The sequence below is a fragment of the Sitodiplosis mosellana genome, unplaced genomic scaffold (genome assembly GCF_009176505.1).
Source record: "Sitodiplosis mosellana isolate CC-2019 unplaced genomic scaffold, AAFC_SMos_1.0 Smas_scaffold_1, whole genome shotgun sequence".
Taxonomy (NCBI): Eukaryota; Metazoa; Arthropoda; class Insecta; order Diptera; family Cecidomyiidae; genus Sitodiplosis; species Sitodiplosis mosellana.
Genome location: NW_022595244.1, coordinates 20,496,846 through 20,522,598, shown reverse-complemented (window position 1 = coordinate 20,522,598; position 25,753 = coordinate 20,496,846). Strand labels below are relative to the sequence as shown.

At 35.4% G+C, this 25,753-nt stretch overlaps 2 protein-coding genes across 6 annotated transcripts in view; both read left to right on the top strand.

The window, feature by feature from the left end:
• Nucleotides 1-3,271: 3,271 nt before the first annotated feature.
• Nucleotides 3,272-25,753, top strand: part of LOC129566496 (aryl hydrocarbon receptor protein 1) — a 60,264-nt gene continuing 37,782 nt past the window's right edge. For 3 of the 5 annotated variants that reach the window (XM_055442525.1, XM_055442542.1, XM_055442517.1), the window contains exon 1: nucleotides 3,291-5,407. In XM_055442525.1, coding sequence (XP_055298500.1) covers nucleotides 5,136-5,407 — 272 coding nt within the window. In that variant the 5' untranslated portion in view covers nucleotides 3,291-5,135. Of the gene's footprint in view, nucleotides 5,408-25,753 lie in introns of all 5 variants that reach the window. The other 2 variants (XM_055442533.1, XM_055442551.1) reach the window with 1 other exon arrangement.
• On the top strand, nucleotides 13,201-14,341 carry LOC129566522 (protein trunk). Its single transcript, XM_055442564.1, has one exon. It carries the CDS (start codon nucleotides 13,340-13,342, stop codon nucleotides 14,111-14,113), a length of 774 nt encoding a protein of 257 aa, XP_055298539.1. The 5' UTR covers nucleotides 13,201-13,339; the 3' UTR covers nucleotides 14,114-14,341.

Below are 25,753 nucleotides of genomic sequence, written 5' to 3'. Positions count from 1 at the left end.
TTTGCAGTTTCTGTGTAACTTTTGCGTACATCTGAATAATTTTCTTCAATAAATTTAACCTTCGCTCAACAAAATTGTCCATGGAAAAATTTGTCACAAGTATTTTTACGATCTACACTTAAAATTTCATCCATATTTCTTTTACGTTCTTCAGAACTGCAGCAGAATGCTGGAAAATATTGCATATGCGAACACGATCGAGAGGATGAAAAGCATGGTGGATAACACGAAAATAATTAAAATCGTACGTAGGTAATTCTCTATCGAAATTCAAAAATACATAAACATGAACAAACGAGCTAAGAAAGAAACAACACTGTATGCACCGTTTGTAAGGTGTGAAAAGTAGCAAAAAGGCAGAAAAAAAAACAATTATTTTTGCTTGTACAACATATTATTTGCCCAAGGTTTCGTTGTGATCGCAGTTATTTAAGCAGTTTTTTCGTCAATGTATGCATCGAGAGTTGCAATGAAGATAACGGCTACAGACTATCGTGTGAACAAGCAACTAATTTACGAAAAGGCACATTTTTGTTACACCGACACAAATTTTTCTTTGTGACAGACAATTTTCCGGGGATCGAATGTTCCATCTCTACATTGGTTGAAAACGTCATCAAAAAAGTTTTGTAGGTTAGTCGGAATAAGTTCGATTTGCATGAAATACAGTAACGGTTCGTGGTTGGTTTGTGCAAGTATATTATTTGCACGAAACTGAAACCGAATCAAAATTGATGCGAGTGAGAGAAAGAGTTACTTAGTCGATAGATTTGCTCTACACGCACGACCCAGAACCGAGAGCTGAACGAGCCCGAAAGAAAACACTGTGTTTGTGTGATCATGGTCATGAATGAAATTCTATGTCTCTTTGCCGTGAACAAAATTGTGGGACAATTGTGGAATTCGAGGTGGTGCGCAAAATGCGAGAGAGCATTTCGTGGTGTGTGTGAGTGGCGTCTTGCACGCGTCCATATCATATATTCACACGCACAAGTGCATACGAAAAGATCATCGGTTCTAGGCATTTTCATGCTAACTTGCGTGCAGTCGACGATTTCAAAAGGAAAATATCCGATTTGGAATCGTGTGATCATGAAAACCCAAACCATTTTATACACACGTTAAACAAAAAAGCAAAACAAATAAACATTCGTATGAGTGGGTCTTTTCCCTTTGTAGTATGGACTGCTGCTGTTCGATTATTCTACGCACTGAAATTCTTTTGATTGATAAAACAGCTTCAATTGTGGAAAATTGAATGAAGTGGCACACACACACACATATCTTCATGTTCACCGCCGAAAGATTACTCGACCTGTTTGTGTTGCATGTTTGAACTGGAAAGTTAAACGACATTTTCCTTTTTTTTATACATCGCCTGACACACAAATTTTGCTCATACAATAACCAGCCAACCAACCAACCAACCGACCGGGGCTCGTTCACATTCGCCTGCTCAATGAACTGATAAGTCATGAAAAGTTCCATGTCGTCTCGAAACTGTTCGCCATTCAGAAGCATTTCTCAATCTTTTAACATAACGATTATGGCGTAGATAAATCAGCTGCTATTGTGTTCGTGCTCCGCTTCCTACTCGACGTTCTGTGTGCACTTTGACTGATCTTGATATAAACGTGGTGGCGTCAGTGATTTTTAATTGCTTCGAATATTCACTCATTTCAATTCTGTTAATCTTCTCTCCTCTTGCGCTCAAATATCTCTCAAGCTTTCATTTCATTCCACTTGCACAAACTTGCACGTTGTTATTGTTCTTTTAGCCAAAGCATATAATTTTCGATTTCCTTGGAATTATTTTTTTTTGTTCTCGTATTATCTTCATTATGATCAGGAGCGAGTAGTTTTTGTGTTGCTCAAATGCTGAAAATGGGAAGGAAAATTACTAATTTAAAAATTTATTTCAATTGCTACTTGTTTCTATTTTGTGTTTGGTTTCAAGTGATAAAAATTGTAAGTAAATTATCATTCAAATTAAGCGATTGGGAAAAACAAAAGCAATGGTCATAGCTAGGCATGGCATTTCAATAGCAGCGTTTCATTATGAAATGCAGTATGCTGAGAGTTATTAACTTTACACACACACACTTCCAGTCAGCATGATTCTACATTGAACACAAACTGGAATTTTCCCCTATTGCACATGTATAATGCATTCAAGCCGTGTGGACGTGTGAAATAGCACGATTCCGTTGATTGGTGCGAAAGAGTGCAATACATGTGCACGCTTCATTCAACGCCGCACAATCGCTTTAACCTATGAACACACATTCACACACACACACACGCTCGTAACACAGTAATGTGCTGTCGGCCTCTTCACCTATTGAACACTAAGAAAACATTCTATTCAAGTGTTCGGAGGCGTGGTTAATAGTTCTGAATCGAATATTCTCTATGGACTTCCGAAAACCATCGACATCATAACCTCGAGGTGAAAGGATGCTGTGCATAGATGTGAATTTTTAACATATCATTGAACATTTTTGCATCATTAAATCAGTTCTAGTGAGCCAAAACTCACAGTACGTTTGAATTTATTTCACCTCTGAATAGATTTGAGATAAAAAAGTCTTTTTTGTCTTTTAATTATACTTTTGAATGAAAATGAATTTTTGAATGCCAGAAAAATGCCGTGAAAAAAAATATGATACAAGCAAAACCTCCCATTCAATCTAGCTGTTGTTTAGTGGCGCTCGTGGAATTTCAATAGATCTGTACGGCAGTTGAAGCTATTGTTGAGATATTCACACCGTTTGAAGAAGCTTTCCCAATGACACACTGCCTACCACTGGAAGTATTTCATGATAGTGTTATTATTGCCTTCTACAGCATACACAGCATAACATCGTATGTTTTTTTTTTCCTTCACAATTTAAGTTTATTTCACTCTATCCTGCGCCGCACCGTGTGTAGCAAACACAAAAACGCAACACCAACATCGTCATCGTCGTCGTCGTTGTTGTGGTCAGTCTATGTTCGGCAATCGTGTTTATTCAACACATGTTCGTACCGTGGTCTTCTCAAGCACAACGAGCAGCATATGTCTTTGTGTATGTGTGTGTGCGTGCGCGATGTATATTCTTGTCTTGGTATACTTCTCTCCCTATTCACATTGTTCGTTGTGGTTTGTTGTGCTTTTCTCTTTCTAGCTCGCATGCAATTATGTGTCAGGCGCCCACAATTGATTAATAAGCTATAGCATCGACCAAACACAACACACACCTTTGCTACACACTAAAAATCCATCCGTTTCAGTTCAGTTGAATGTTTCGTTGAGTTCGTACATGTCTAATATCAATAAGCACTCTCGCCAAACTGAATTTGTTTTTCTTCTTTTTCAAATTTTTTTTTTTTGGGGGGATTTCGTTGAAACAACAAATTGCTTTGGAGTAATCGACGCATCGCTGATGTGTTGCCTCTTGCCATTTGATTTGGCGATTTATTATGAACATTGAACCACTTCGAATTTTATCGATCAGTGAACTGTGCAGAATTAAAGTGACAATTTTCAAATTCAAAAAGTGCAGAATATTTTTCTTGGTGTGAGTATTTGAATGATTGTCAATAGAAAAGCCGTTCAGATTTCGTGATTGTGTGTAAAATGTGATGAACTGAAATCAAATGAAAACTTGAACACGATCCTAAATAGTTTGATCAAATTGAAAAACAAACGAAAATCTTATAAGATTTTTCGTTGTTGGATTTTTTCTTCGCCGTGGAGTTGTATGAAATCATTGTGAATTGTTTAATGTGTCACGAAAAAAGAAAACTTGAACTCCCGACGGCATTGCAGAATGCTGTTGCGCAAACAACCATTTGAATTCTAACTCCGAACTCGACACAACATTTGTTGATTTTTTGCTTGAAAATTGAAGTGTGAATTAATTTCGAATCTCTCATCATTCGAATGGAAATTATCGCGTTTCACCTGAAAATCTGAAATAATTTATAGATTCATTTTCATCCAATTATTTATTGTGTTTCGAGGCTAGACTTCGATATTTGAACATTTCGGGGTGTGACCATCAGCCCATGTTAATTTGAAAGAAAAAAAAATGAGTTACTTTTGGTAAAATTAGATTTTGTGCCCGAGCGATAGTCAGTCATTAGACTAAATCATTGCATAGGGTATTGTTATCGAAATACTATAATTTAATGTAGCAGTGTCAAGCTCATTAAAATTCTCATCAGCTAACTTTCCGATGTTGGTGTCGGAAACCGATACATCTCATTACGCGAAACAATTACGACACCATTGTTAAATGAAGTATTGATTGAACTATCATGCTGTGGCTATTCTTCATGCAATGCTGAGTTCACATATCCTTTCCATTTAAAATAATCATATGTCAAAAAGTAAAAAAAAAATATTCGAAGATTGGATTAATAATAGGAATTATATTCGTGGTGCGACTGATGTCTACGAATTTTCTGCATCTAAAAGCGTTGAAAAGATCAAATAAAATACTTGGTGAAAATTAATGTTATCAATTATTTCAGAGGTGATACTTATACATCATCGAACAAAGACGAGTTCTCGAAAAAAAATTAGCTGGAAAAAACATTTTCTGAGAGAGAAAAAGAAAAAAAGAAGAAGAAGAAGAAGAAGGAGTAACATTATAGTGTGACAAAACCGTGTGATCATCCGAAAATACGAACGAATCGTAACATCGATAACTGTGAATTGCGTGGCATTTGACACTGTATTTAAAACCATTTCGGTATAGTGGGCGGATAGCTAATTGCCCAAAACGGTGTCAGAATTTTCATCTAAACACAATTTTTCGGCTGTTAAATGACATAATTTCATCGTTTCCAGCTCTATAGACTGAATTTTTGTTTGCATGTTTGACGCGTGAACAAAAACTCAAAACCATTGAATGTGAAAACCGAACAGAACTACCGTTCAATTATTTGGGTGATATTGAATAGACAGCAGTTCTCTGTGTGTAGCTGCACGAGAAACATTCTTAAATTAAAAAAAAAATTGTGTGATTGAAACCGAGTAAATTTCTTCTTTTTTTTTTATCACACTGGATCCAGTGAGAAAAAATGGTTTTATCGATACAACATCAACGATCGATGGCCGGTTAACGGCTGTCGCATCCGCTCCATGCATGACCACAATCAATTCAAACTCGATTTTGCATCAACCGACGCAATTGCTACCCCATTCAAAACCATATCAACATCCAAATTTGGCAACCACGTACGATATTAAATCGTCGTCTATGCACGTTGCACAACTAAACGCAATCATCGGTCATAGCAACAATATCAGCGGTAGTAATTGCCATTCATCGAATAATCAAACGAAAATCAGCTCGCTAACTATGAGCCAACTGAGCACAGTTTATGCAACAAAAAGACGGCGTAGAAATGGCAAAAGGTAAGTCACATTCAATTCAAAACATTTCCCATAACTCTTGAGCATTTCAAAGCGAGTGATTTTTTTATTCACTTTTTTTCTCATTCTTTTTAATGAAATTCAGAAGCAAAATCATATTTGTTAAGAAAAAAAAAATTAAAATCCAATAAGTACTTCAATAAACATTAAATTTTCTTATTCGAACTTGAAAAAATGATAGTGTTGAAAATAAAGACATTTAACATCATTAGCGAGAATGCTCAGGAGATATGATGTTTCCTTTATAGAAAAAAAAAATTGATATTTTCTTTCATATTTGCATCCGTTCAAACAATGCAATATCATATTTCGTGATCGAAATCCTCTTCTCGTGTATTCAGATTAAAGTGATTGATTAAAGTGGACGTGGTATTTAGTGTTTGGGGAATAAAGAAACGCGGAACACGTGTAAAAAGTGCATAAAATACCAGAAGCTTGACGATCGTTCATCATTTTTTGTTCCATCGAACGTTGAGTCGGTGTCTCAAGACATTTAATATCTTGGGCAGCGTGTGCGATGCATTCAAGTGTTGTGCGTTTTGGCAAAACGAGTGAAAAGGGCCAAATGTGTGATTTTTTTTTTTTCAGCATAGTGTGTTTGCAGCGTATGTTCGTAAAAACGTAAAGGTCCGTTGAAAAAGTGAAGAGCGAAAAAAAAAATCCTAAATTTTTTGGCATGTTTGAACAGCAAAAAGTTGTAATTCCTTTTTATCTCTTTTTCGTCAGTAATAAAAAAAAAACTGAGATACCGAATGGACCAGAAAATTTGCTTGAACTCAGCGAAGAGTGAGTTAAGTAATATCGCGTTAAATTTGAAGAAAAAAAAAGACGCAATCTTTTGAAAACTCACCAAACAGTGAAAACCGTTTGAATTTTGTTCGATGCATTTCTTGTTGCGGCTACTTGAATTTACCGAGAAAACAACGCGACTACAAAGAGCGGACAAAGACAAAGGGAACTTATTTTTTTACCATCACGAGCACGGGGTTGTCCGTTATTCGATTACGACACAACGAAATTGGCTACAATGTTTGAAAAATTGATTTCAATGTTCATTAGTACATTCAGAAAATTTGTTAAATAGCGCTAATCATAAGGTCTGATGATTAATCAGAATGTTAATCCGCTCATGTTGTGTGCACGCTCACACTTAATTGCAAACCGTATCTGTTTCGCCTTTTCTCTTGCGGCCGTCGATTGCACACAACCGAAACAAGTTGCAATTGAAAATTGGCCCGCGCAAAAATTCCATTCAAACATCCAGAACTATTTAATTATTGCGTTTTATCAGCTACTTGATACGTTGCTTGAGAATTGAGAAAAATGAGGTAAATCTAAACAAATTATGGATCGTTAAAATACCTCACTGGTTCGGTCCGGCTGCAATTCACATGATACCAATTGTAACGAATGATTTAAGCGCATAAGCGATGTGTGGTTTTTTTTTTATTCGCTTCTCGCAAATTATTATTTATTTTCATCAATTTGTGAAATGAAAATGCAAAATCGAAATCGCATCCATACATCAAGTGTGTTTGAGCGATTCACCGTAATGAATGCATTTATTTCATTTTGATCCTATTATCAATCATCACCTACCCATTTGGAGCCACCGTTTGATCGGCTTGGGATTGCGTGCAGAAGAACCATATGATTCTCGATTCGAGGGATTTGTAGCAGTGTACTTGCGTTTGACACAGACTGGACTCTCTTTCTCTCTCTCTTTCGCTGTGTGTACACTGAAATTTCACCCCATAGCCCAGGTAATGAAGAAAAATCGCTAATCAAATATACTTTGCCATTTATATAAATACGGAGTAATTAAACTTTTGCGTAATCGGCACTCGTCTCGAACAGATCGTTTGAAATAGATTTGCTTGGTAAATATTTGGTTTGTCGTAAATGTTCGCGTAGTTCTCACGACGCAAAATCCATCCAACGCATTTCGTTGGCGCACCATTCAGTTGACTTTTCTATGCATAATTGAGAAAATTACATTTCGCTCAATTTCATTCCATTTCCCGGCTCTCCGTGTGTGTGTATGTGTCGTGCAAGAGTAATTAAGTTATTTACATTTGAAAACAAGAAAATGATTTATGACGGCCAAATGGAAAAAAAATTATGGAGAGAATTTCGAATTCGAACGAGAAAACACAGCATTTGATTTGTAACCAAATGAAGTATTGAAAAATTGGCTCAAGTATATTGCATTCTTGCATTCCGAGGTGCTACTTAGTGTTAACGATGACGATGACGACAGCGACGGCCACTGTACCGTGATTCTCAGTCGCGACCGAGACGCAATCAAAGTTTGCGCACTTGGTAAAATATGAAAAATGCCCACAATCACAAGCAATTAGTTTTCGCTTTAATCGTCATTGCTGGTCTGCTTTTCTCTCTCTTCCCGCTCATTCATTCTTATTTTTTCTCCATCGGCGTGGAGTGTTCAGGAGGTGCGTCTATCTGCGATAAGCGATATATAGGTTTCATTTCTGCTGAATCATTTCGAATTTAACGATATACTCTGCCATTTCATTCCAATAACAATGTACCTGAATCGCCACAGCTCGGCACATCATTTGTTTGAAACCAATTCTCATTTGGTTTAACGTCCGAGCAACATTTAATAAAAGCAGAAAAAAACTATGGAATCGGCATTGAAACCGTCGCGCACACAGTGGCCGAATGAAAAAGAAAAAGATTGCAAAACAAACAAACGGATGAACGACGGTATTCTACGATTCTCAACACACAAATTGCGAAGATGAAAGAACGAATGCCAAGCAATTACGTATTCAGATTGCTCTGAGAACGATTCGAACGATCCAGTGCAAAAATGTTATCTGTTTTAATTTTTCGACTTCTTTTCTCTCTACTTTTGAATGAGCCGAGACAAATGAGTTCTATGAGAAAATCAATTGAGTGTGGAATATTGATGTGATACCATTAAAAAATTGATTTAAAAGTGCTGCTAGAAAAAAAAGTTAATGAAATATCATATAGAAACTGTCATCACCTCCTCATGAGCATGGATTAATTTGGTAGGCGATTTTCTAAATGGAATAACGGGATTGGACACAAATCTGCGTGAAGAAAAACTGCACGAATGATCTCGGTGTTTTTCTTATTGTTGCCTGGAGTAACGGGTCTTGGGATTTATGTTACACATTTATGATTCCTTCGGGCGTTTCTTGTTTTCGATCTTTTTTCGAATTTGCTTTTTCGTTGCGTAGGCATTTCTCAAGGAGCATAGATTTAGGAGGCCGTCAACGGAAACTGAAAGCATTCTTTAATGATGATTGTAACTTAATTACACTTGTTTTGATTCATTTCTTGGCTACTATGTGTGTGTTTTTTTCTGCTGTCGCGAACACCGCGTCTATTGGTATTTTAATTTCTTGGGATCGTTCATCATACTTTCATTAAAATGCCTGCGGTTAAATACATACAATGAGCCTTCAAAAACCATCCAGAACACCACCATTCACTTCTTGCATCAGTTCATTTCCTTCTTCCTCTAAATTCTTGTGATCCAATGATATATTTGAATGAATATATCTGCGGTCGATTTCTGTAGCAGTGTATCAATTCCCGAAATTATTCTCATTACAATTAATTTCGAATTAGATGGATGAATAGGATGAACAGATATCGCTGCTCTTTCTATCCATTCTTTGTTTTTTTCATTTCGTACAGAATTGCCTATGTCATTGCAAAAGAAACTTTGGACAATTGAACAACAAAACCATCAAATCAATTAAATCATTACAATAGATACATTAAATCATATCCATTTGCTATGCTCAAACAGTAATCCCAACTGTTTCAAGGTTTTCTTAAAATGCATAATATTCGATATTGAGTTACATTTCACAGTTCTCCATTTATTCAGTTTTGGTTTTGTCAATCAGTACAGATTGATCCATCTAGTGAGAAGGAGACTCAGCTCAAAATGAATTTATTTTGTGTAACAGCAAATGCTATCATTTTATTGCTACCCATTCAATATAAGGTAAAACTAAAATTTAAAGCAGTAAACTATTTCTTTCGAAGTCAGTAATGAATAAGTCATTCTCGTGCTGAAATTTAAGACTGAAGCATGTCTCGATCTTTTCGACTGCGATGACGATGATGATGATATCAGAAACAACTATCCGTACCCTGGCTATCCAGCAATTGGTGGAGGTATCGGATTTCCTTCGTTCCCTCGACCAAATGTAACAACCAGTAGAATTGGTGAATTGTTTCAAGAATTACGCGATCTTTTGCGAAGATAATCTTTCCATTACGAAATTGCAGACCTCTGCAACATTTATTTAATAGCATAATGGCTTCAATAAACTAACTGTGAAGTGTTTAAGTGAAATCTTTAAAAAAAAAGTTATCATTTTTGAAGATGTAAATGTCGTAATGATGGTTTTGAATAAATCTTTCAATTTCAGTGATACTGTTCCAAAAGGCACGCACAGTACATAAGAGCTAATGCAAAAGTCATTTGATACGCATAAGTAGCGCCACCTCTAATGATTGCGGAGAGTTACCATAAGTCGTATGTAATTGATGTTGAGAATATGAAGAAGAAGAAGTAGACATTGTATACATTTACATTGCAATAATGGCAATCAGTAGAGATGGTGCTCATGTGCCGATCAAATCACTGTTACAGCCCTTCGTACTGTTCCAATGTCGAGTCAAATATGTCAACAATTTTGTATTGAGTCTGTGCTGTATACACTTTGAAAGTGATATTTGTTCCAATTAAATTCAAATTAGACTTCAACAACTTGCTAACGTCATGCCTTCTGTTTGCGTCTTTTTGAAACCAATTGCTTTTGTTGGTTGACTCAAGACAATTGAGCAACAAATATTGATTCAAATGAATAAAAATAATAATGATAATGCCAACTGAACACATCTACAAAATAGAGAGACCTTCAAGAAAATTCTTTGGATTTAAAGTAATTCAAATGATTTCAGGGTTCCTAAATAATACCGATTGAAAAGATGAAAAGGGCTATAAAAGCAACAGTCATTTTTTCTACTCAAGTTTTTAATCGAGATTCACTAGACAAGTACGTTTCCATTCGATCAATACAAAGAAGTTTTCAAAATGAAAATATTTTGGTCAATTGTGTTTGTTTGCATTCTATATCTGTTCGTTCAATACGAGGTAAATTGTAATATACTAGTACAACCGCTCGATAAAGTTCTGAAAGTCCTTACCTTCTGATAATGAATAATTTTTCTGCATAATTATAGCAGGCAGATGCGTGCTGGGATTGTTTTTGTGATTATGATTCTTATGGATCAAGAAGATCTTCGCGACGAGTAAGTTGGCCAGTACGACCTAAACGAGCTAATTCTACCAGTAAATCAATAACATAATATCAGTCGCAGCAATGACCACGAAACCACGCACGCTTCTCAAAACCCTTGATTAAACTAATAAATTTTATTTCAATGGTTTCAAATGAGATCGAAACTAAATTTGACACATTCTACTGTATTAAATTTTGCCACCAAAAAATATCATTTCAGAATAATTCTGGTTGAAATTTCCATTTCATTGGAATTCAAGTGTTTAACAAAACTCATTAAGTTGTTTCCAATAAAAAAAATCGTTTTAAAAATCATACAAGTGTGTTGCTTTAATAACTTTCATAATTGGAAATTCGACTTTTCTCCGAACTCTTGCGCCAGTTCGATTTTACATCCTTTGTAGTGAAGATGCTACCTAAAATGTGGATATTTTCTACCGTTTTATTTCTGTACTTGTTTATTGTTCAAGAGGTATTAACGAATTTGGCACCAATTAATTTTGCAGTTAATCACAAAATGAATAATTCGATTTAAAAAAAAATATATGAAAAAGTAGATAAATGGATGCTTTGAAATAACCCGATCAAGAAGACGGTCCCCCCAAGTGAGATGGCCTACTGTCGTCAACTCTAATACTACGAATCCAATGACCAGTGGCAAAGTTGTAAGACGTGCATTGAGAATATCAAGAACTACCAACAAACCGTATCGAGTGACAAATTTGAATCGTTTTGGACGCAGTCGACAAATATTTTGATACTCAACAATTTTCATCTCAAAATTTGCTATCATCATTTTATTGCAATTCGCTGAATTGCCGATATTATAAAGATTCAAATGTAAAAATTACATCAAATTAAAAACCGACATTTACATTAACACATGCTGCTCCAATTATTTCTTTATAATTAGTTCTGAATACTAATTGGAAATTTGCTCGCAATTGTTTCATCAGTTCAATTTTACACGTTTTGCAGTGAAGATGCTACCTAAAACGCGCTCACTTCTGTGCGTTTCCATTTTCTACTTGTTTACTATTCAAGAGGTATAAATAATTTTCACATGGGAAAATGTGTTTGTCAAAAAAAAAAAAATGATTCAATTTTATAAAACAAATAATTTAAAAAACTAAATAGATGAAAGGATGCTTTGACCTAGTGCCATCACGACGAGTGGCCGCACCAAATGGTTGGCGCATTGCAAATAGAGTGACCAAAAATGTTGCTCGAGTGCTGAAAGCAATACCACGGCCAAAAATTACAATCAATGGCTTGCCGAATATTGCAGACTTATTGCATCCATTCCTTCCGAACAGTTCCAGTGTTCCAACGGACGACACTGATGATTTGCAAAGTTTGAGTGATTTCGCCAAAGTGTCGAATGTACGAAATGATCGAGCATCACGTAATAAAAATGAAAATTCAAAACGAAACCCAAAACAGACAAGAAACAAGAAAAAACCTTATCGCATTACCAACTTAAACCGATAACCAATCAAAGCTCAAAGTGACGATACAAGATAACATTTTCACCTACAGAAAGAAAGAAAAAAACAACAATAAAAATCTAAATTTGAAAAAGTACTAACAACAAAAAGTCAGCTAATAGCATAACGTTTTTTATTAGCCCTAAAAATGTCAAACACATAGTCAAGCACTACTAGCTAGAGTAAAAAAAAGAGAAATGTTCATAAGTAGGTAGACTATTTTATAGTGAAACGTTACCTTTTTTGTCGATACAAATAAACACAGTTTAAGCGTAATTTTTATCCTCTCATTTTGTGACATTACTGTCGAATTGGTCGATGCTAAAACATGTAGCGAAGGTGGCTAATCGAAAAAGGGTTATTTAGGGATAAAGAAAATGAGATAAACATTTACTACAAACCGCTAAATGACAAATGAAAAGAGACTCTCTCTTCTTTATCCAAAAATGAACGTGACTCCAAATGTGACTACAGTATAGCTGTCGATGACCTTTGCATACTATCCGTGTGTGTAAGTGCAATATTTTCTGTATATGCCGAACAGACAATAATCGAAACGTAATTACACCTTTTTTTGGCAAACAAAAGATTTAATTTTACAACTATTCTCCAAATTTCCCTGACAAAATTCTAATCTTTGTTCACCTTTCGTGTGCGCGCCAGGTAAAATTTAAAAAGAAATCATATTTGCCGCACATTAATAGATTTGCATTCTTCCCTCTTTCTCCATTTCTTGTTATTTGCCAAAAATAAAATGCAACATGTGGCCGTCCCTTTCTGTCCCCATACACTCTGTGTGTCTAACTGTCACATCGAAATCACAGCGACAGCGTCTCACTACCTGCGGCTTGTGTTTGTGAGCATTAGTCTGTATGACACTCACACACACACACACAGTGTATACCATTGCTCTCACAACGTGTTGAGCGAAATAATTCCAAGAATGTTGTAAGCAGTAGCAAATGAACATTTGTGCGAAGTGATTTGTTGGAAGACACACAAGCACACAGAGGCACCGAGAAATGTCAAACACGATCTAATTACCCATATATTTATTGAAATACCATTTTCGTCCTTACATTTAGTCTTAAATTGTGTGTCGAGCAGAGATGTTAGCTTATATAATCAAAAAAATCATTTTTTTAATCATGTGCGGTGCTTTTTTGGGCAATTTGTGCACAACAATGTCAATAAGTGAGAAAAAATCGAAAGAAAGCCAAGCGATAAAGAACTGTGAGCAATTGTCAGTGAACATATTGCGACGACTGCACGGGCCAGCATTTGATGCTCGTTACATGAGTATAACGCAGCCATCGGATGATGACGATAGCATATCAGATCCATTGGATACAACGGGTCGCAAACGAAATGCCGATTCGAAACGGCCATCATTCTACATGACAGGTGATCATACTGAAGTGTTGAGTGAAGAACCGGCATGGAACATTGAATGGGAATCATTTGAAACAAAAATCACAAGTCAAAAACGCCGAAAACGAAGCCTATTACCAATCGGTGAGGATCCAACCAAATCGGTACACCAACAATTGGATACATTGAACCGAAGCAAACGACAAATTCGAGCACGCAACGAGCCATGGCAATGCGAAAGGAAGGTTAAATGGATAAACCTTGGAGACGATTATCATCCGTCTCATTTACGAAGTGTCGAATGTACGCAGCCGAAATGCTATTACAATATGTATGACTGTAAGCCAAGACATTTTGCCGTTCGAATATTGCAGCGACGTCGAGGTGCGTGTGCAGACGCAGCCAGTCTCAAAACCTATGGATTTACGGGCGAATATGCTGAAGTTTGGGAATGGGTTGAAGTGGCCGTCAATTTCTGTTGTGATTGTGTCGCATCGAAGAAATATTATTAGATTTAGTCAAGAGGAGACGAGACGAGAAAAAAAGAACAATGTTTAGTGTATAGTTTTGATTCATTTTTTTATGTGTGCGATATCTACAAATAAGTTAAAAACCAAAATATACTCTGACGTATATTCATGTTGAAATGTCAAATGTTTGATAGGCTTTAATGTTTGTTTAGTCTAATAAAGAATAATATTCGATTTTTACATGTCCTATTCTGTACATTCATAGCGAAAGTCTCTTGTTTATTGATTTTAACTTGACTTATTCATTGATTACGCAGCTTCATTGTCACCAGATCAATGTGACTTGTGTGTTTGCATTGAGTACGACACTTTTACGTTTACATTCCAATGTATTGAACTTATTTCTTATGTATACTTTTTTTTTGCTGTCAGTTTCGTTTGTTTTGATTGACAATAGCGTTTTTTCTTCTTCATTTGTGAAAACAATGGGATCGCTCAACAATACACATTCAAAATGTGATGCTACTATTGAATAACGGTCTATCACGCACATTTTTTCTAACTCCAAAAACAGTTGCTCTTGTTCTGTCCAACCGAGAAGTGTCGTTGAAGAAGAAAAAAATGAATTGCGGTGGATTTGTAAAAATGAGCCAAATTTTGTTGACTTTATTCTTGATCGCCAGTGCCCAAGTGAATATTTTGTTGTAATTTTTTCCTTTCAAAATAGGTGTAAATAATTGTTCCTTCATTTGTTCTATCAGGCAAATACGTTATCACTTTTGGATCTACTTTTCGGCCGTCAGTTTGTTCCATTGCCAGTGAAATCATTTCCTCGTGGAACGTACAATGTGCCTCAAGCCACATCATACTATTCCGGTGTGTTTACACCATTTACGCATTTTTTGCGGGATATCGCAAATGTGCTAGATGGAGTCATTCCGAATAATTTTAGCGGCCACCAATTACAATTGCAACAGCCAACCAGGACAAACAACAATCAAAGAGTGAAGCAACAACGGACAAGAGGCTGATGTGTATTCAAATGTTGAACGCTCCGTTTCAAATTATGCCGTTTTTAGCCTTGAAATTAAGATCAATTTGAGGATAGAATAAAAGAAGGAATTTTTTGGAACACGATTTAATTCATGGTTATTCACCATCAAATTTGTCTGTCATTAGTCAAACACTGTGTTTTAATACGCCGAAGAATTGCTGCAAAAATTCAATACCCGACAATATTTTCGTTTTGAACACTGTCTACATTCGGTTCAAGCAGTTAACTGTTTATCGCATTCCAACCGAATCAAATTGTATCACCGTTATTAAAGGCGCAAAATTAAATGATATTTTAATGTGAAGTGGCAATTTTCATTGATCTGGTAATTTTGGGTTTTCTCATCGCATCTAATCAATATGAATTGGTTTTTGGTTTGAGAGAGTCTTCATTTAAAAACCAATTTCTCTCACTAAATCGATGGCTATTCACTGCAATACATTTTTTATTTTTGGATTCGAACCGAGAGTCAGTCACAAGCTAAGGCTAACATTTCAGGTCTTTGTGTAACTGAATACAAGATAAACATGGAAAAAAAAGAGAAGGAGAAAGAAGAAGCGATAGTTAGCATCGGCACCGTCAGCAAGTCAGCATAACAATATAAATAGGTATCGATCGTATGTGGCCGACGAAAGAGAAAAAAGAAAAAAAAAACATTCCACACAATTAAGTGTGCGTATAAAACGAACGGAGAATTCGCGAATAGTTGTTGTTGTTTTTTGTGTGTTTTTGACTCTCCGTTCCTTTTTTTTGTATATGAGTATGAGTATCGCAACGAGAGAAGAAAAAAAAATATATCATAAGATGATCATCGAACGGCATCTATTTAACCATGTTATTTTTATTTATTGCATTTTGGCTTTTGTTTCCACTCATCTCATATGTAGCGTTTGATTAGTCTGTTTTTTGTTTCGATGCATTCGGTTGTTAGATTTTATGACTTTGAAGTGATTATTTAGTTTGAATTTTTTCATTTTTCGCATCCACTAATTCCATTTCATTGGACTGATAAGCATTCCATGAGCGCAAATACTAAAACCGAATCACTGCTATAAAAATAAAAGAATTCGCAAAATTACTAATTTCTATTTTGTTGTTTTTTGTTGCTCTTCAAAAAATAACTGCGTAGAAAACATCGGGGAAAGAATCGCCAATTGTGCATCTCGTTCATAATAAAGTAATAAATATTTCGTGCTATTACAAATCTCAGTTCAGTGGAAACGCAACGGAAATAATGATGAATTATCTCGACTGGTTTTCTCGGTTGCGGCCATAGCTAATGCAAATACATTGTGCTGTTGTTCATCGATTCCGCATAAAAATCCCATTTTCGTCCATTATTCTCCCGCCGAATTAAGTCATTTGGAACGATTTCTGTACCTGTCAACCAGTTGTCAATGTTTTGAGAGAAAAAAAATTGTATTTTTCACAATTCGAATAAACAACTGGAATTTATTTATGACAGTGACTGAAAACAAGTGATTTCTATGCAAACCAATGCCCATTGTGCATTTTATTTCAGTATCTCTTTGACTGAGCATAAATTTTAATCGCACATTATCGCCCGAAACAATCGCATATGGTTTTAGTTTTTTTTTTGTATGTGTGCATGTTCGCTGTTCTTTTTAGAGAGAGAGAGAGACAAAGATAATCAGCTTAAGGTGTAAGTACAAGAAAAACGTTCTAAAAAAACCGTGTGTGTGTGTGTGTGTGTGTTTGTGGCAAAAAAAAATTGTTTCTTTCCTTTTCATTTACGCACCCAATTATTATTTATGAACGAAAAACGTCGGTGTGCGGCTAGAAAAATGGTTGTGCGCATGAAAACACATCATAACAAAGAATATTTTATCGGTTGAGCATAATTTATATGAATTTTTATTGTAATTCGCGTACACACATGCATAGCGTATAATGCATAGATAAGCACAAAATTCAAACAAATTAATATGTTAATTAGACTTATTTGATGCAATGTGCCAAGCGCAAACGTTTTTATTTTCTTCTTTCTCTCTCTTTTTCTCGCACTCTTTTTACTCTACTTTGTGCAAGCAATTCATGTTTTCAGTTTTGGTTCTTTTTTACCCGACTTTTTCTTTTCTCTGAATTGAAATATAAAATATGTGTGTTCTAACTCATTGTTTTGACTGTGTGATCAACGATTCGCATTCTTTTTCCATACTTGTCGCGAAATGGGGTTCTAAAAAGTTAACATTTTCATTGCATCTGTTCGCTTGTGTTGTGTATTCGCTGCTTCCGATGCCATTTCTTGTATTTTATTTCCACTTTATTCATATGTAATTTAAACACATTTGGATGAAGAAAACGAACAGCGCGTCTTTATATGCGAAAAAATCGCAATGTCTTTGTGTAGTTTTGCGCGCTGCACACAGAGCATGATTAACGTAATTATATATTAAGCATTCACTACAACAAGTTTACCATTAAAAGCGAGAAAAATCCGGAACATAGAACTGAATCGACTTCAACCAATCTACTACCAAACCAGACACCAATGCGCATCAGAGAGTGGTATGAATTTCAATTTACGCCCAATTACAGTCATACTACCTCAAATTGATCTCGATTACAACCGAATGAAATGCGGGAAAAATCTGATTTTCGTCTGAATGGCCATGATTCATTCGATCATGTCGGAATTATGACAAGATTGATCATTACACTGTGTTATTTCAATAAATTTCATGGTTTTATGCCATTTTAATGAATGTCTACTGTATTCTTTGTGTTGAATTGCATGGGCTTAGATGTGCTTCAGCATAGATGTGACGGCAAACTGTTTTTTTTTTCTGCTGCACAGATTAGCAGAACTTATCATTTGATATAATTTTCTCGATTTATATTAATGATTCAGTGAAGGTAAATGCAGATATGTGCCATACTGAAACCGACTTCCTCCTCCGTCTCGAACAATTCACTTTTATTATTGAAACAACTTTTACTACTTGTTAAATGTTTCCCAAGACTTATTTATCTCGCAAACAATGAAGTTATACATTGTTGCAAATTGACGCACGATGGTTTTGGTTTTGCCTTTGATTCTAATCTGGTGTGCTAAAATTATTCGTTAATTGACATGGAATAAATCATGTGAATGGTCAGACGCATTTATTTCAAAGCGGGTGCGGAACGGAAAAAAAACGTTTTTCTCCTCGAAATGAGGTTTAAAATTTCGAGTGGTAGAAATCCAAAGAAAAAAATATCTCACCCAAAATTTGTTCAATTCGTTTACTACTCCCATAGATCATTTCATAAATTGGTGGGTAAAGGTGACAGAAAAATGCAAATCGAGAAATAAATGTCAAAATGTTGATATTTGTATTTTCCATTCATTGCACAAAAATCATATATATCAATATGAAAATGCTGAGTTTATTTTGTAAAAGTTCTACTCAAAGTGGGTCGTTCTACCACAGACACATGCACAAGTTTTTTTAACGTTTTTTTTTTAAGGAAAAGAGAAGATATTTCCAAATGGTAGAGAAATGCAGTAGTTCTGATTACGTACGCTCCTTATATTCGTATTTAGTCGATTTGTTTATTTGCTATGTTCTACGAAGTTCCATTCCACTTGAAACCAGTATCGATTAAACAACAAAGGACAAAAAAAATACTTACATTATAATAGATACCATAATATCCAAAGAAGCGTTATTGCACTTGGACGTGTATAATGTATATTCATATAGCGAATGAAAAAAAAAAGTACCAGCTAAAAAAAAACTGTAAACATACTTTACTTATGATTATAATTTTCTATGCATGAGCAATCGCGCACACGGACAAAAGCAAGGGAGAAAATCGACTTTGATAGCCGTCAGTTTTTCTTCAAGTTAATTGACACTTGAAGTGATACTGAATAATATATGGGGAAGTTATGTGGAAATATCGAAATAGTTTTTAAATATCATTTAAAATTCATGGTCTTATCAAAAGATGAGTTATTCCAGCATTTGTACACGTTTAATTCTATTTGAAATGGTGTCACACGCCTGATTCACACGACACTTGAATTTCCCAAAGGCTCGGACTTCTTTTGTACATTGGACAAAAAATTAATAAGCAAGGAAAATGGTGAAAAGCAATAAATAAATCACATATCGATGAATTTCTAACGTCTTGCTCAATACATTTTATAGAAGGTGTCTTGCATCGGGCAATTTACTTGTAAAGCAGGCGACAGTTTTCACCGCATTATTTCGTACACTCTGTTTTGTAATTCATATCAAGATTATGCAAATAAACTCAATTTGAACGAGATATTTCAGCAAAATAGCAACAAACATTTTTCTCCATTCCGCAGCGGGATTTCCGCTCAACTTTTCTCCATACGCTTTAAATTGAATCAATAAATGGATACAATTTACCAGTCGTTTCATTTCGAGGTCAAATTCACTCGATCGAAATTCGAGTTGAAAGGCAATTTCCTGATATCATTAAAAACGGACTCGTAATTTCTGGACAAATTGCTGATCAAAGAGAGAAAAGTATTCATTTCATAAACGTTTCGAATCAATCAATCATAATTTTGGAAATGGCACAAGCATTATATAATTGGCCCAAAGCAGATCGAAATGTTGGGTTTCGAATGGCGTGAATGAGCGAGTGTTCAGTAAATGCGGGCATTCTAATTCGGTGATCATGTTAATTTTCCATACGCTTTGCTCCAATTGGATTGAAATTAACCAATCAAATATGATGAAGTATTTTCGGAGAGTACCAACGATATTTTGCCATTCCATCACTGTCATTTACTATGCCGTTAATTGTACTGTTGACCAAAGGCACTGAGAGGGAGTGGAGTGAGAAACCAATTATGAGCAAACAAATTAACTGCCTGAACGCTGCTATTCGTCATAGGCAAAACTGATCAAAGATCTTTTCAGATGTCGTTAGTTTCAAGAGCCGCTTATTTTGCCTATCAATCATAATTAAACTGGTCTAAAATTATAGCAACAGAAAGAAAGAAACCAGGGATCCATTTTCTTAAAAAAAAAAATAATGCAAAGTTTCTTCTTCTTCTAGAAGGGAAAAGCTCAATGAAGTAATTTACACACCAAGTTTGGCTATTTAATGAGCTTATTTAATAAGTACATTGCACCCTATAGCTTGAACGTGTCTGGTGACGGCAAACTTTGGACACGCGAACCTCACAACTTTTATTTTTAAATGAAACATACTCTTTTCTCATAGCGTAAACTTAAATTAGCCTGAAGCGCGCTGAGTCAAATTAAGACACCAGGGTTGAAAGCCTAGATTAAAATTTCATGACATCGTCAGACATTCCACCAGAAAATGTGCGAGAGAGTGAGAGAGTCAGTGGCCGGAATTTGTTCACCTTTTTGACATGTTTTCATATTTTATTCATATTTAAACATGTTTTGTCTGATGTGGGATTAAATTCTTCAACATTGATCCATTGCATGTGGTTCTTCATTCCCCGTGTTGACACCAAAAACTCTGACACAAATACGTTGCGATAATGTTGAATATCATTTAAATTTTTTGACTGATCAGCCTGTCAAATTCCGGCTAAATACACAATTTATAACAATCAAAACACCATTTCAGTCATTTTTTTCTCCGGGAGATGGCTTTAAAAACATAAATTGAACCTATTTATGAATGTTTCGGTTGCTTAAACCGATTTAAAAAAAAAATTTCTCGCACCGATATCTTCATGCGTCGTCAGTTGTAAAAAAAAAAAACTAACCAAAACAATGACGGAATGAAAGAAAAATTATAATTTACCAAAAGTGGTGATGATTTTGTTTCTTTATTGTCCAATCGTCGCCTTAATCGTTTCGAATTAGCCGGCATTTGCGTGATACACATTTCGCTTGAACTTTTTTCATGACCATTTGCTTTTAAATGAGATTTTGTCAAGTTGGACAATTAGAACCGGGGCAACACGCGGCATGGTCATTGGTCGTTGACAGTAGTATTTTTTCGGTGTTTGCCTTTTTTTAAGCAAATTTGAATTAAATATGATGTGGCAGCGTCACACATCGGAATCATTTGAATATTCGCGTACTCTTGAATAATTCGAGCTAAACGAGCACAACAAATGTGCGAGACAATCGTAACAGTGGCAACAGCAGTACTCGAAAAAAAAAACGTAAACTAATCGATTTTATGAATGAATGAGAAAAAAATGGTGCATATAACCGTTTCAAATGGGCACGCAACAATTGTATTTGTGTATTTCGTGTGTTAATTACGTACTTTACAACCACTTTTACACATAGACACACGCAGAGTGTGGGCTCGCTAGGCAGCAGCCACAGCGACTCGTTGAATTTTTATTGATATTAATTACGTGCAATTTTTCATTTATATCATAGATTTTGATGCGTTTCTTTTTTCTTTCTTTCTCTCTTCACTCGTTTGCTGTGGTTCGTTCTGTGTGTTTTTTTTTTCTCTTCTCTTCACTGTTAAAGCATATTGCAGCCGTTGTGCCGAGCCGAGTGCTGGTTTGGTTTCAAGCGAGAAATATTTCGATTTGGTTAGTTTAATCGCTGATTTTTCTGCACATCGTATTGTTCGCTCTGATTTTCACAGCACACATAAAAATATTTGATGCTTGTTCAATTGAAGACGCCAACGGAGAGCTCCAATTGCGGTGCTGCTCTTGATCAACTGCACAATATTTCATCATTTGAGTAGATAGTTTTTTTTTTTTAGAAAATTTTGCTGAAAACATTCAATTCCAATCGATATCACTGATTTCATGGTATTTTGATTTGTTTCACGAATCATTTAAAAATTTAACGATTTGTTTCGGGGCGTTCATTTCATTCTCACAATATGCCTACTAACGGTGCATTTAGTTAGGATACATCATTACATTCGCTGAATATAATAATAATGGCATTCTCAAGATTTACGGTTAAAATAAATGGTTTAGGAGAGCAAGCGGACAATGGAATGATACACTTAAATCGAATCAAGTTGAAGAAAACCACTGAAAAATGACTGGATTGCGTGTTCGCATTGAAGGCGATCCTTTAAACGGTAATTCCACTAAAAGAATCAAACTTTTGTGCTAAAGAAATCGTTTTTTAATTCAAATTATCTCCAAAACAGAACTTCATTCCGATGTGGATCTGAAATACATTTTGGTTCGAAAAGTAAATCGATTGAAATATTTTCCTTCTTCTATTTGAGTATTTCAAGAACAAAATCCATCGATTTATAATTGTGGTAATCCATGTGTTTAGAATCGATTTTTCGAAAGGTTTATACTGGAGAAATCCAAATGATTCTTAGCTGAAGAATGGATTCCATGTGTAAATTGCGAAAATATCGATAGAAAATACACGCGAATAAATGTTAAACGCCCCAAAATTGTATTTCCCCAAACTACTTAATAATAGTAAACTACTATACTATAATACAAACTACTAAATTATATATTTTTGGTTAGACGAATGAAACTTGGCCAAGTTGAATTTTGGCTTTTGTAATTAGTTTATTCCAACATTTCCTATTGCCACCGAACGGAAGAAGCAATTATTGTACGCTTACAACCCATCACAATGGATGAAAATTTTCAGTAGTCAATTCTTCTTAAGCGATTGAAATGAGCCTATAATTATGCATCGATTTCTTCCAGTTCTTTTTTTCTGTGAGTAAGAAATAACCACGTCTAATTCATTTTCATTTCGAAAAATTCTTAAATTCATTGTGACAACAACTATAGAATTCAAATTCGAACTGAGAATAACTTTTGAGACATTGTTGTTGATAAATGCTATATATCCAAACATAGTGGACATTGTGAATGCTATCATTGCCGGTGAACGCCGTTGTCGTTAATAATAGGTACACGTTGATATAATCGACCCGAGAATGTTTGTATTTTTTTGGGAGTTTGTGCGCCGTTCGCTTTGTTATGATATGCCATATGGTGTGTATAACATTGTGTGTTCATTTCGGCATTCACTTTCAAACAATATAATATATCACAAAAAATGCATAATTTTCGTCGGCTGAACGTGTTGAAAGAGTCAGACAATCGATTAGTAAAAATAGAGTGTCTAGCGGTCGGTTTCATGTGTATTTTCCCTTTTTTTCGAGCTATTCATTCCTTCTGATTGGCCAAAAAACACTGAAAATTCAAATGTAGCCCACTTCATTTCACCAAATTGAATATATAACACTCATTCCGATTCAAGTGACGTCACAATGTGCAGTTTTTTTGTTTTGCAGTCGGCAGCAATCGCATGCGTGCGGTGCGCTTTTGCATAAATGTGTCCGCGTAATTACGGTCGAAGATTAATATTACTTTTGCGTGTCTAACACCATTTCATTTAATTCTACGTCACCGAAGTGTATTCCGATTGAAAACTAGACATGTTCGCATTGAACGGTAACAGTGTAAACCGGTAAGGTTGAGTGACCATTAAAATTTCAAAAGTTCTATTCAACGAAAATGAAAACTATCTGTCAAGTTCTCAAGAGAGAGCGGAATTTCGAAAGAGAAAGAGAAAAGTCTGAGCCGACCAGGCGGCCAGAAGGAATGTGGTGTCGTTCGTCGAACTTCCAAATGGAAAAAATATATATAAAAATATGTGCCCTTACATTGTAGCTAAAAGTCAAATAAAGCAACCGCGTTAGCTGTACATATGGTGACCGCGTCTGCTGACCCATAGCTAAACCACTATTATCAGACCATGTATTGTTATTCCGATGCGACAAATTAGTACGATGGTCGATTCGTTTGGAATTCACATATGTTTTTTTCTTTCGTTCTATCTCTTCATTTTCATATGATGATGTTTTTTTCGTTCAATTGTGTTGTATTGTTTTCAATCGCAATTAAAATTCGAAAGATGAGAAACGAAACAAAAATGTATACACGACGAAGAAAAACTTTACTTAGGTGGAAAAACAAATATGCACAGCATAAAATTTTAATATCCAGTAATTATGAGTGGTCGCGGAGGAGGTAGAGAAAAAAAACAACAACAGAATGCATATTGGAGTCAATTGGACAAAGGGGAATGGAGTGAACAGCACAATACGAAACAATGAATGAATAGATAGCAATTAAAAGAAGAAAACAGCGAAACCTAAAGTGGTTGTGGCTAATTTCCGATTCGTTCGTATAATCATTGTGTCACACAAAAGATTCTGTGGAAACGGGCGCCCTGTACAATCGAGTCTCGCGGTACGAAATTGAGCAAAACTAAAATTGCTTACATTTTCGCTCACTACCATTTTAGTTTTGCCTAATTGTTAAATATCAAGTAGTTTTCTGAAACAAAAATTAGCAGATACTGAGAGAGAGAGAGAAGATCTCAAGGAGAAAACATACGTACAGAACAAATAATGATAAAGCTGGTGGATCGCTATTAGTAGAAACACGTCACAAACAGACACAATGGAGCAAGGAAATACAAAAACCCACGATTTTACCTCAAAATTCAACGGATTTTTCAACAATGCCATTTGCATACAAAATTTGATGCCCCCGACACATGACGAACAATTTAACCTTCTTTTCGATCGTAGAATATTGTTTTAGTTTGCAATTTGGATTTGAATGAAAACATTTGAGTGAGTCAAAATAATTTTGACGAATTACTATCTCGCAAAATCTTCTTCAAATTTATTTGCATCAGGCAAAACTTTTATTTTCATCATCGCTTCAATTTGACGTGTTTTCCTCTTTCGCCGATATTATGATTCATGGCATTGGTGTGAGCATGTATGTGCCCGGTGCATATGCCGAAACGCAAAGACCATAAGTATCGACATAACATCGGCCGTGAGTGTGGTTCTTCGAATGGGAAACTGCAGCAGCAAAAACAACGCACATTGTAATTTTTGCGCACAAATGCGAGTTCAGTTTTCAATGTTGTGGCCGATGTAAAACAAAAGTAACACACCGTTACCTCCATGTGCTCACATTCTGCAATACCTTAAATAATATGACTTATCTATACAAGACCTATTATTATGGTTGTCACGTTCCACGCGCTTTCTCAAACACATAATACACATCGACACACATACACACAAAACGTGGATTGCGATCAGAACCGACTTCTGATTCAACTGTGTGAATTGTAAATAATTTGGCTCGAGCATAATCCATATTCATTTGTATTGTTCGGCGTTGTTGCTGTTTCTTTTACCTGTCCTTTTGTTATATTCACTCTGTTGTCTTGTCTTGTTGGTGCTCTAGTCAAGCTACGCGCACAGTTGCAAACACTTAGGCGAAAAAGTGTAAATAATTCCATATAATCATATTTTCTGAATTTAATCGAACATGTGAATGAATATTGATGATTTATATACACCGTAAATAGCGATATTGTGTGTGACATGCCATTAACTTTTTGAATTGTTCAATTTTTCATTTGGCTTCACTCATCACTACGGCAAAGAACGACAGAAGAAAAAAAAACACACACACGCAACATTGTCTCTGTGAATTCATTATCAATGCGCTTTATGCAATTTACTTGGCAATTGGTTCAATTTAGCCGGCAACCCAGTCAGTCAGTCTCGGTGTGTTGTGCATGTGTGTGTGTGTGAACAATGTACATGGACAGAGCGACTGAACTCGTGCTACAGCGTGTAAATAAATTAAGAAACCAATC